The sequence below is a fragment of the Schistocerca piceifrons genome, chromosome 4, assembly GCF_021461385.2.
Source record: "Schistocerca piceifrons isolate TAMUIC-IGC-003096 chromosome 4, iqSchPice1.1, whole genome shotgun sequence".
Classification (NCBI taxonomy): domain Eukaryota; kingdom Metazoa; phylum Arthropoda; class Insecta; order Orthoptera; family Acrididae; genus Schistocerca; species Schistocerca piceifrons.
The window spans coordinates 524,944,933-524,958,078 of NC_060141.1; the positions used below are offsets into that span (position 1 = coordinate 524,944,933).

At 38.5% G+C, this 13,146-nt stretch overlaps 1 protein-coding gene across 1 annotated transcript in view; it reads right to left on the reverse strand.

Moving 5' to 3' along the window:
- LOC124795978 overlaps positions 1-13,146 on the reverse strand; it is a 258,146-nt gene that overhangs the window by 126,572 nt on the left and 118,428 nt on the right. Inside the window, exon 14 of the mRNA XM_047260060.1 lies at positions 10,193-10,356. Coding sequence (XP_047116016.1) covers positions 10,193-10,356 — 164 coding nt within the window. The remainder of the gene's footprint in view (positions 1-10,192; positions 10,357-13,146) is intronic.

Here is a 13,146-nt window from a genome sequence, read left to right on the forward strand (position 1 = left end):
AATTTTGCGGGTCCATCTTTTACCTTTCTTATGTATTGGAGCCACTTGCACTTTTTTTCAGTCGCTTGGGAATTTGCGCTGGGCGAGAGATTCACGGTAGGTAAGGGGCTAATGCCATAGAGTACTCTTGGTAAAATCGAACTGGGATTCCATACGGACCTGGTGATTTATTTGCTATCAAATCCTTGAGTTGTTTCTCTAAGCCAGGTATGCTTATTGCTATGTCATCCATACAGGAGTCAGTCTGATGGTCAAACAACAGTATCCTTGTACAACAGTATGTTTGTGCAGTTATCTTATGTGAATGATTTCTTGAACATGAAATTTAAAACTTCAGCTTTCATTTTGCTACCTCCAACTGCCACACCAGACTGGTCAAGAAGGGACTGAATGGAAGGCTAAGACACACTGAGCAATTTTACACATGACCAGAATTTTCTCGGGTTCTCTGCCAGACCTTTTGCTAAGGCTGATGGTAGTAGTAGTTGTATCCTAGGCGCACAGATCTTTTCACAGATGCATGTATCTCTCCCAACCTTCATATGTCGACATTTGTGTGTTCCTGTTTGAACCAAGAGTGCAACAGTCTCTGCTTTCTCAGCATCTGCTAAATTTCGTTATTAAACCATTGTGGGTCTTGTCCATTTACTAGGCATATAGCTCTCCAGATCATGGTTTACAATCTGCTTAAACTTTGTCCGTAAGTCCGTAAGTCCTCTCTAAATAACATGCTAGTTGAGAAAAAAATTTATTATCCCTACAAGAAAATGACCCTGATTTTGGGCTATCAGCACAGTTCCACAATAAGTCAGTTAACTATGAGAATAATAATCAAATAACTGGTTGGCAGGGATCTGACTCAACTGCGCTGTCTAATGTTTTGAGTGGGTCATTACTATGGGTTAACACCTGTCTGCAGCAACAGAGTGATGTGATAGAAGGTTTATTTTATTATTGTTTAATTAGACAGCGATTTAGCTCATACATGTTTAACTCGGTAACAGAAAGGCAGCTATTCTTTACATGTGTACAATGTGCGCCACATGCCTGCTCACGTTACGAAAACCAGCACGCCCAACTTGAGGGTTAATAAGACCTAGTCTCCTCAAAACTAACTTCTTGTTCTTTTGTTAAGCTATTGATACACACACAAAAAGGAATGAAAACTTTGCTAGCTTTTGTGGAAGAAGCCCTTTAATAACCTAGAGTGCGTGCGCGTATGCTTCCCCCCAGTATGTTGTTGAGGACAACATACTGCGTTCTATTATTTAAAAAGTCTTTGAGCCACTCACACATCTGTGAACTTATTTCATATGCTGATACCTTCATTAACAGCCTGCAATAGGGCATTATGCCAAATGCTTTCTGGAAATCTAGAAATATGGAATCTGCCTGTTGTCTTTCATCCATTGTTCACGGTATATCATGTGAGAACAGGTCAAGATGAGGTTCACATGTGTGACGCTTTCTGAAACCATGCTGATTCATGCACATAAGCTTCTCAGTCTCAATAAAGCTGATTATATTCAAACTGAGAATATGTTCAAGGATTCTGCAGCAAACAGAAGTTAGGGATATTGATCTGTAATTTTGCGGGTCCATCTTTTACCTTTCTTATGTATTGGAGCCACTTGCACTTTTTTTCAGTCGCTTGGGAATTTGCGCTGGGCGAGAGATTCACGGTAGGTAAGGGGCTAATGCCATAGAGTACTCTTGGTAAAATCGAACTGGGATTCCATACGGACCTGGTGATTTATTTGCTATCAAATCCTTGAGTTGTTTCTCTAAGCCAGGTATGCTTATTGCTATGTCATCCATACAGGAGTCAGTCTGATGGTCAAACAACAGTATCCTTGTACAACAGTATGTTTGTGCAGTTATCTTATGTGAATGATTTCTTGAACATGAAATTTAAAACTTCAGCTTTCATTTTGCTACCTCCAACTGCCACACCAGACTGGTCAAGAAGGGACTGAATGGAAGGCTAAGACACACTGAGCAATTTTACACATGACCAGAATTTTCTCGGGTTCTCTGCCAGACCTTTTGCTAAGGCTGATGGTAGTAGTAGTTGTATCCTAGGCGCACAGATCTTTTCACAGATGCATGTATCTCTCCCAACCTTCATATGTCGACATTTGTGTGTTCCTGTTTGAACCAAGAGTGCAACAGTCTCTGCTTTCTCAGCATCTGCTAAATTTCGTTATTAAACCATTGTGGGTCTTGTCCATTTACTAGGCATATAGCTCTCCAGATCATGGTTTACAATCTGCTTAAACTTTGTCCGTAAGTCCTCTACATCCATCTTAAAGGAACGACGGGTTTGCAGATTCACTGTTTAAGTGAGATGTTAATAACTGCTTACCTGCTCTATCTACCAGAAACACTCTCTTAGCCTTCTTGGCTGATTTATTAACTTCTGTAATCATAGTTGCTATAATGACATTATGATCGCTAATCCCCATTTCTTTACGGACATTGTCGATAAGGTCTGGCCTATTTGTAGCTACAAGGTCCAAGATATTTCCATTGCGTGTGGGGTGCCGAGCTAGCTGCTCAAGACAATTTTCAGAAAATGTGTTCAAAAGCATTTTGCATGACTGTCTGTCTGTCTGTCTGTACCACTGGCAATGAATCCATAGACATCCCAGTCTACACTTGGCAAGTTAATGTCGATTCCAACCAGTATTGTATCATCTGGATATTTATGTGCTATTGACCACAGATTTTCTTTGAATGATTCTAGATCTGACACAGCAGAGTTGGGTGGCTGGTAGAAACATCCAACAATTGACTTGATGGTCAGATCCAGCACTGCTGGAAAGCAAAGAATCCTTGAAGAATGAGGAATTGTCTGAAGCAGAATTTCAATTAATAAATGGAACACTGTATTAGAGGAACTATGATCCAATAGGGCAAAAATGGTTGCTTATCATCCAAGTTCACCTATTGCTGGATATACAATGTCTTGAAGTAGCCAAACCTCTCAAGTGCACTGTTGATAGTTGCACTCTGGGGTAAAATGAATGACTATATCTCTGGAAGTATTGAATTAGTGATCAAGAAACTTTACCGATGTTCATTAGGAAAATGTACAAATGTTCACATAAAATTTCAGCATAATCCACGACGGTCGTGTGAGAACTTTTTCTGAAATGAGACCACTTGACATAGAATGGGCATTCTGTATGGAAAAATGGTAGGTAATGTAATTCATTTCTTGACAGGCCGTCTATAACACATCATCAAGCAGCTGGAAGAATCTATGCAAATTAAATTTGTTTTGTTCATTTAATAAATTTTGTGGGTTTCTCCTCTTTTCTTAGAAAATTTCTAATCTCTCCAATATGTTTAACAAAAGGTCTTTATCCGTGATGTGGGTACTTTTCATGCTATCTTGAATCTCAACTAAAGTACGGTTAGATGTCTTCAAATGTTCACCCAGTGCTGTACAGTTGGAATTTAAATTGCAATGTTCTTTATAATGTACTTCAAATGGTCGTTTGGTTTGGCCAATATACATCCTCTGACAAGTTTGACAATTTATTTTATATACTCCTGCATTACTGTTTTGTCATCATTTCTGAAGTAAAAATGGCTTGTGTGTCTGCCAAATTAAAAAATGAAGAAACTACAGCTCCTTTACAAATAAGCAAGCCCTACAGGAAGCGATAAATGCAAATACTACTAGTATACAGGAACTTAATACCATTAAAATTTTGAATAAAGGATTGCTGAAAGCTGCTCTAGTTATAAAAGCTGATGACGGTAATACGGCAGTACCGTTATAGGAGAAATATTATGTTGACAAAATAATGCATTATTTTGAACACAATGTCAAACACAAAGTTAGTAAAGGCCAGTTAGTAAAGACCCACTCAGTAAATTCCAAATGGAGCTAAAAAGAGAAACTGATTCTTCTCAGTCACTATTTGATCTGCTAGAAAGGAAATGTAGATTAAAGTTAATTAACCTGGAAATTACCACTGCAAGAGTTTGGAGTACATCACGCAAACCTGATAGGTCAATTAGACTTATTAATAATAATCAATATGCTCCCAATTGTGAACTAAATTACATATTCGTACCTATTTTTTAAAAAAACTTAAAAGAATGTACATTTATGACAAAACTTTAATCATTAAGAATAGCATCCAATTTGCTAACATGTAGTAAATATGAATAACCCAGAGAATGCAATTTTCACCTCCTGGGATGTTACAAATATGTTTATGAATATACAAGCTGATGGAACATTAGAAATAATTAAATGTAATTTTATACCACATAAAACCATGGCAGTGGGATTATGGAGCTGTCAGATTTCTTGAAATTTAATGTTAAATGGTGACAAATATGGTAATTCAAGAGTATATAAAGAAATTGGATGTATACCTCCCAAGCTGGAAGACAGCTTAAAGTAGATTATAAAGAACACTGCAATTTAAATTCCAACCTTCACGCCACAGAGAAAGGCCATTTGTTGAACATATGGGAGGAATCACAAATTTTCAAAGAAAATAAAACAAACCCCAAAATTTATTAATGAAACAAAACTAATTTAACAATTATGTAAAGGATAGATTGCTACCCACTGTAAAGGGGAATGTCAAGTTGCAGACAAGCACAATGAAAAGATTGTTGCACATTAAGCTTTTGGCCAAAAACTGCAGGAAAGAAGAGAAAAAACAGACACTGAGTAGAATAAAAGGCTTTAGCCAAATGTTTACTGTGTAGCAGTCTTCCCATTGCGTCTTAGTGCAACTCAATGTGTCATCTTTACAGTGAATAGCAATCTGACCTTTCTACAATTGTTGACATTCCAACCTGGACTTTCCACTATTCAAAACGAATTTAAGTTACACAGATTCTTCCAGTTGTTTAACAATATAATATAGTTGGCCCATCAAGACAATCTTAATTATTTGCCATTTTATCCTTACAGAAGTATTTTCAAATGTGTACTTTTTGTATGTGCACTTGTAGAGATATTTTTAATGATGTATTTCAACAGATATATCAACATAGTGTAACTTGTGTAATACAGCGATGACATGTCTATGTGTACAACCCATAAATGCGATGATTCATGTTTAAATTTGCATTTCCTTTGACAGTTTAAAAATATTTCATAGTAAATGACAGTTATCTACCATAGTTTGATAATGATACAGTAATTGAATTAAATCAGTTTTTGTGAGGTAGATCCAGTCTCTGTATTTAAACAGAGTATCATTTTAACAGAAGACATTGATGAAATATCTCAGAACTGCACATTGAACGAAAAAAATTATAATTCCAATTTATTTTGTTTTGGAGGGGGACATCCAATGATAATGATACCACACTCGACCTGCCATCCCACCCGGTGGGTGTGTGTGTGTGTGTGTGTGTGTGTGTGTGTGTGTGTGTGTGTGTGTGTGTGTGTGTGTGTGTGAACTACGTAACTTTCAATGGGAATCCCCATATGTCAAATTTTTGATGATGGTACTACAGCAAAATCTACATACGTTTTGTCTGAAGCGTTTCCTTTATTTCTCCACAGAGTGTGCCGTAATCAGAGGAATAGAAATGAGCACACAATTGTAATTTACGACACGCTGCTCAATGGCCCTTGAATAATGGCACATGGGACCCCATCTCCATGCTGGGGGGATAGGACAGGCCAGTATTTCATAAATTCTAATTGGAAACTCCTTTTGTAATGTTGTATTCCTCTGACACATTGGATAGAGGCTACTCAGTGCACCACCGTGGCCGTGTAGTGAACCATGATGTATTATAACAGGCAGTACACTGCGACCGGAGCTCACAAATCATACAGATGTAGATGAGACAGCGGTGCTAAACATTAGAATACTTGTGTAGTTTTTATTGTCTTCACACCTTCCTATCACTTGGAGTACAGACGTGTAAGTGGACGATGGATGTTGCAACCACGGAAGAGAGAACTGAAATATCCTGATTTACGGAGAATGTAGGAGAAATGTTGAGGCTACTGTTGCCTTGTATGCCCAGCATTTTCCGGAGAAAGTTCGCTCTAGTATCTTCTTTTACAAGGTTGTGAATGCCTTTATGTCTGATGGCAGACCGGCAAAAAGAAACAAAGCAAACGTGTTACAGAAGCTAATGAAATAGCTATAACAACAGTGGTACACCACAAACAATAGGTAAGCGCCCAGCAATTACACCGCGATTCTAGTCGATATGTAGTATCGTCACACTACTGCATCATCATAAGTATCATTCATACCACTTGTCACTGCATCAAGAACTTCATAGTGCTGATTTCTATAACCAGGTGGTGTTTTGTGAATGGGCACATCAACAAATGCAAACGACCTCGACATTCTTTGCCAAGGTACTATTTTCCGATGAGTTTCACAAACCATGGTAACATGAAATGGCACAATGTGCATTACTGAAGTGTAGACAATCCCCACTGCTTACGGCAAGTTGACCATCAACATCCTTGGTTGGTTAACATATGGTGTGGCACCATGGGGAACAAACTCTTTGCTCAGTATTTTATTGACAGTACACTGAATGGATGCAAATATTGAACATGTTTGGAACAGGAACTACCAGTACTACTACTGGATGTTGCTCTGGGTATTCAACATTGTTTGTGGTTTCAGCAGCACAGCTGCCCAGTGCATTGTGCAATTAAAGCATGGGATGTATTAGACCACATTTACACTGATTGGTGGATTGGCAAAGGTAGCCCTATTAATTGGCCCACTACGCCCCGGATTTTTTTCTGTGGGGATATTTAAAAGATAAGGTGTACCAGCAAGTACCAACAGGCTGTGAAGATATTGTCAACCGCATCAGGAATGCCTGTGCTAACATTGCCGTAGATATCCTTCTTCTATGATGATTCTCTTGTTAAACTGAGTGAAACAAGTTAATAAAAAATACTGATTGTGGCTGTCCTACAAACTTAGCTTCTACGCATGGTCACTTAGGTTTCGTGAAGATCCTGGATAGAATTTCATGCAGCTGTCCCTAACCAGGTCTATACTAACATGTTAGACACTATGTGTGACACTACAAAGGGATGCCAGTGATGCAGTTACTACAATTACCTCTGTGGCATCTGGTAAGAAATCTGCACACATTATTCCACCGAATAGGAATCAATCTATTGGGGAGGATCCTGATGTCAATAAACAGGAATCTATAAATAATATTCTACACTGACTACTTCATCCACTATGCTGTCATCAAAGCTGTGCTGACTGCTGAAACTCTGGAAACTGCAAAATTCTTTGTTTGAGGAAGACATTATTTTGAAGCATGGGTTACCTCATATGATGATAACTGATTGTGGAAAAGCTTTGCACTTGGGAATAGTATCAGAGGTATGGCTATGTAGTCCTTTGCAATGGGAGTCTTGGATAAAAATTTCTTGGGAAACTTGCCAAGTTAAATTTGGATAAAATCTGAAGCTCTCGATGACTATCCCATCATTGTCAGAGGTCTATGTCTGACTGTCATGAAACTGATGATGAGGCTCCCACTTTTACGCTGAAAGGATGGCATCTGATTGAAGTATGGTGACACTATCTCTACAAATTAAATCTGTGCTCTGTATCTTGTGTTACAAGCAGCACTATCACTCGCATAAGGCAGTAAATTATGTGATTTTCTCTGTGCTCTTTCTTTATCAAATGCATCCTTCCATACAATGCTAACTGCATAGCTGCTGTCTGTATTCAAGTTTTTGTCATAAAGTCTAATTTCCATTGCTTCTCTTATCACAAAATACAACAGTTCAAAATGTAGGCCAGAATTCTTGCAGTTCAAACTCAATCTTGTGTTTATTTAACACAGCGATTGGGAACACTCCATACAGATTGTCCCAATATAATTGGTGCCACAAATGCAAACAATATTATAAATCCCTGGCACTCTCAGTCCAAGAACATCTTTAAGAGGTCACCACATCTCCTTAATTTTAATCACTAATCGAAACTATCTCAGTCGTATTACTACACATTTATTGAGCTATGACTGGTTTTCTTCTTAGAACATCTTCATGTAAATGAATTGTACTAAAGTCATGACATAAATGGCCTGGTTGTCACATGTAATGTTAAAAACCAAAAAACAGAAACAATGATCAAAAACATTCTGCTGACTGCATGTTGGAAGTATGGTTAGCAGGCACGGCAAACTGATCAATGTGAACAAGATTGTTTCCTCAATTTTTCTGGGTGGGTGAAACACTGGTCTGATTCTTTGCCTATTTAGGACTCTCCCTATCTTAACAGTTGCTGTAACACAGAATGGAAGCCACACTATGCATTGTTCCTCAACAGCATTCCCCTCTTACCATGGACTAAATAAGTGTTCCTTCCGAATGCTGTCATCAGATGATTCATCTCAGAGCTGAAGTGCTCCTTGTCTGAAATAGTCCTGGTTCTGTGGATTAGGGATGGTGAAAACTTTGGCCTCTGAGATACAGATCTGTATGTGTCAGTTTTCAATACACAGAATGGCCAAGTCATTCATCTGCTTTCTCTTCAAACAATACATCTAATAAGGACAACACTGGGTAGAGAGCCCAAACATAAACTATAGTTGTAGAGGGCACCAACTCAGTATGCGCCATTTTCATATTGTCATGACATAATGCACCCTGTCCTGTTGGCGTAAAAGTGGGAGACTTGCCAGCTTTTTGACAGTTAGACATGGCATCTTATAATGATGATGATGGAGGTAGTTATCAAAAGCTTGCGATTTTATCCAAATTTGACATGACAAGTTTACTAGGATCTTTTAACCAAATATCGGAGGTAATTTTATGTTGCATCAACACCCACAGATACACTGCCTCACAGAACACTTCAATAAGATGTTGGCTGATACGTTCTCAATGCTATGATGCTTCTCAGAGAAATTGCGATACAATACTGCGTGTTATGATATTCGCATACAACATAGTGAAGCAAGTCATTACAACCTTCACACCAATCATTCTGGGCAAGGTCAAGAGGCCAAAATGAATATGCATACACTGTTCCTGTTTCAGCCAGATTATACTCAAGATGACTAAATGAAACACCCCATAAACAGGATTGAAGCAGCAAGACAGCTGGCTTACATATGGATCCTAGATGCCCAAGACAGAGTGATATAATGTCAAGCATCGGCTAGTGAGTGACAGCCCATGAGACTTGGTACGGATCTTTATGCCTTTGCGGAATGCAGGACCATTGAGTAAGTCACTAAAAACTAATTGTTGCTGTATTGTACTTTTCAATGCTTCTCCAATGTCACATATGCAGTCGAGGATTATGACCCTTCCTCAAAAAGACAAAAGTGGAGAGTTGTTGTTCATGTCATTTGTATACAGCCTAACTGCAGTCCTGAGGCACAGACTGATGTACGTGTTTCTCATTCAAGGAAACTGAAGACCCACTTGACAACTGTGAAGCTTCAATAAGAGGGGCTACATTTGATGCTCATCATCATGAAGAGAATGTTACAATACGGCCAGAATGCAACGCTCTGCCAGTGTTGCCGTACAGAGGATCAGTTACAAGATCTAGATCTATGGCACTGTGGTTGGCTCCAATAGGAACCATGAGTCCTGTTTCTCCAAGAGAGGTAGAAATGATGCAAGAAGTGCTGCATCCAAATTGGTTAGTATTGTTGGCTGGAGTGCTGTGTGTCGTCAGTTCAAACCTGATCACCAGCAATTACTTAGTAATTATCAGTTCTGGGAGGTTCTTGAAATTTCTTACATTTGTAATGTTTGTATAGTCTGGCATATTCGATGTTTGTATAAGTAGCAACAATTTCCATAGAGGAGTTCAGTTTTATTCTGGCTGTATACTGGTGTTCGTAATAAACATGCTTTCAGTGAAGAGTTGTATTTCATTAGTGACCCTGTGTTTGGATTTGGACTTGATTCTGGTTATGACTTCACAATACTCTCAATAAATTTAGGTGAGGTTGCTTCCATCCACATCATCTAACATCTTATGTAAACGTAAACAATCCAATCTCATTATCCTTTTTCTACATTAAAAACAAAGATACCAAAATTTTGCCATGAAATGTTGTTGGTTATTAGATCTTCTGTTAGTGATAAAAAGTAAGTAATCTATCCCATTATAATGTTAACTGTAACTTCAAGCATTTTATTAATGCTAAAAGATTGCAGTTTGTAATAAAAGTATACCTGTATCTGTTTCAGTAAAGACTGCTCCGTAGCTTTCAGTTCCTCCCTACGAGCTTTCTTCCTCTGCAGTTTCTTTAATTGCTCAGCTTCCAGTTCACGTCTTCTTAGCTGCTCTCTTAAAGCACAAACTCGGCCCTCCAGATCGCTTTGCTCTGATGGTGTGTCTGTACAAGATTGCCAAGCTATTACAATATCTTATCATACACTATTCCACTGGAACGTCTAGACAGCAACATAGACTTTCTACAATTTCCCAAATGCATATGACGTTAAGGTGGAAGGTGAATAATATTTTACGACCAAGTCATTATCACTGAAAGAAAAATATGGTGCTATTGACAGTGGAAGCTGTAAAGCTATAAAACAGCACTGAAGTAAAGTGACTGAAAAGTAGTCTACTCTGTATTGAAAGTAATTACTCTCTGAAGAATGGTCGAACTCTACAGAATTTTAGGGAATGCTTACATTTCAGTCTGTTAGCAATGGTGCTGAGACAGCACAAAAGAAATAATACAGCAGGAAAAGAAACTGATTATCTGACAATATTATAAGAAAGAAAGTTGCTACTCACCATATAGCAGAGATGCTGAGTTGCAGATAGGCACAACAAAAAGGCTCACAATTATAGCTTTCGGCTGTTAAGGCCTTCGTCAGCGACACACACACACACACACACACACACACACACACACACACACACACGCACACACGCACACACGTGACTGCAGTCTCAAGCAACTGAAACCACACTGTGAGCAGCAGCACCAGTCCATGATGGGAGTGGTGATTGGGTGGGGATAAGGAGGAGGCTGGAGCAGGGAAGGGGAGGGGAGGGATAGTATGGTGGCGGTGGCGGGAAGCAGTGTGCTGCTTGTTAGACTGAAGGCATGGGAGTGGTAGTGGTGGTGGTGGTGGTGGTGGTGGTGGTGGTGGTGGTGGTGGGTGGGGGGGTGGGGGGGGGGAGGGATGGGGGGGGGGGAGGGAGGGAGGGAGTGTGTGGCCAGCAGCTGGATATGTAAACAGTCTGTTTGTTGTGCCTGTCTGCAACTCAATGGGCCATCTTTATGGTGATCAAAAATACAACTTGCATTCATGATAAGGCTATTCACCTCTGCTGGGTAATTACTTTAAGATATTTTTGGTATCATTTAAGATTGTTGTTGATCAACATATACAATGCTTCCAGTACTTTTATACTTTTTTGTCAATTGCCTCCACTGTATCTTCTTTAGGTCTTTATTCGTTTCATAGGTCAGGTTGTGATGGACAGATTATAAGATGGATGATATGTTTCAGAACTTCCGTCATTCACAAAATATGTGGTATTGTTTCAAATCAATATATTAGTTATCTTTACAATTGTTATTAAAATGGCACTTATGACTGCCCTGCTTGAAACCAATTTCATTAGTTACCCTGCATATGTAACTGTATACCTTCTGAGCTATGTGCAAGTCATGTGCTTTTTCCCCTTGAAATGTAAAACTTTGTGTGGCTTTCATTGTTCTCCATGAGTAGAAAAATATATCACTATTATATACTTAATATAATTAGCAAAGAGACACAATTCCGTCAAAGAGATCATGTGAAAATGCAGTACACCAACAGGCTAATAGCTGCAGGTTTAAAAGTACTGTTTATGGTTGCTGTTGTTGCAGGAATGGCCCACTGTTACATCGCAATCTGCTCTTCCACTGCGTACAGTGAATCCATCTATGAGGCGCTTACTGATCAGTTCTTCTATCAGTACACCTGTCTATCCATACCCTTGTGTATCACTGTTAGCATACAACAATGCTAGAAAAACTAATCCAAGCCAGAACTAAGCAATACTGAAACCAAGCTTGAGGATGAAGAATAAATTATGCATTACTGTTACTGACAGCAAATACCATGAGTGAATGGAACAAGTTTGTTTCTAAACAGGACACACATCACATACCACTGAGATTTGCAGTGTTGTGTAGACATTTTCAGTGAAATAAAGACACAAAGATAAATACGGAGAAGCAATTACTCTGTAACAAGACACGGGAAACCACGGGTCCCTTACACCTGAACAATCAGAAAATATCTGTGAAAAGCTCTGAAAAAATTGTTCATGGAGTATGGGTCACCCTTTATAAAGGTAAATGCAAACTATCAGTACTCTCAATAGAAGGTGCACTGATATTGAAGCTGAAGAACTTAATTTGGTAATCTTCCTTTAACTCTGTGGAACTGTATTCTAAAAGAAGAATGAGGGCACATAGTATTCAACAGGCTTTTTCTTAAGACAACAGATAATACTACGTCCATGGCCTGCATGCTATTCTAATCATTTGTTGATCAAGAAACATGCTAAAATTTAGAAAATAGTGATATGTGTAATATTCATCCAGTGCCAATGCTGACAAACTTTGGAATTTGACAAAAGCTATCTGGAATGTAATTATTGCCACAAATCTTTTTCAATGCATTGCCACCAGTACAAGGGCTTATCAAAGTATATTACAATTAAATTCATTATTGAGTTTGTACAAGCAATATTGTTTTAGAGCTCTATACACCTGATATTCCTTTCATCACTACATGTCCTAAGATGATTAACTAAATTCACTTCTCATGATTCTTTCCTGCACTGCAATTCTGTCAAACAGGAGTGTAGTCTCTTCCAACGTTTGCAATATTTCTTGAGCTGTATTTGATATGATCTACCCATTTCTTTACCTTATGGCTGATCATACTGTCTTTGTTTCCTCATTTCCCATATTAATCATTTTCACCAATCCTTAATTCTTAAATTTTTTCTAACTTAGAACTGTACATTTTTTTGATGCACATTCAATATGAATAGCTTCATGTATGTTATCTCCACATACTGTTTACTGTAATGATGTAATTACACTAGAGAGAAAGATTATCATTTCATTAAAGTCTTTGGCCCGGCCATCAATCTCCCTGAATATATTTTA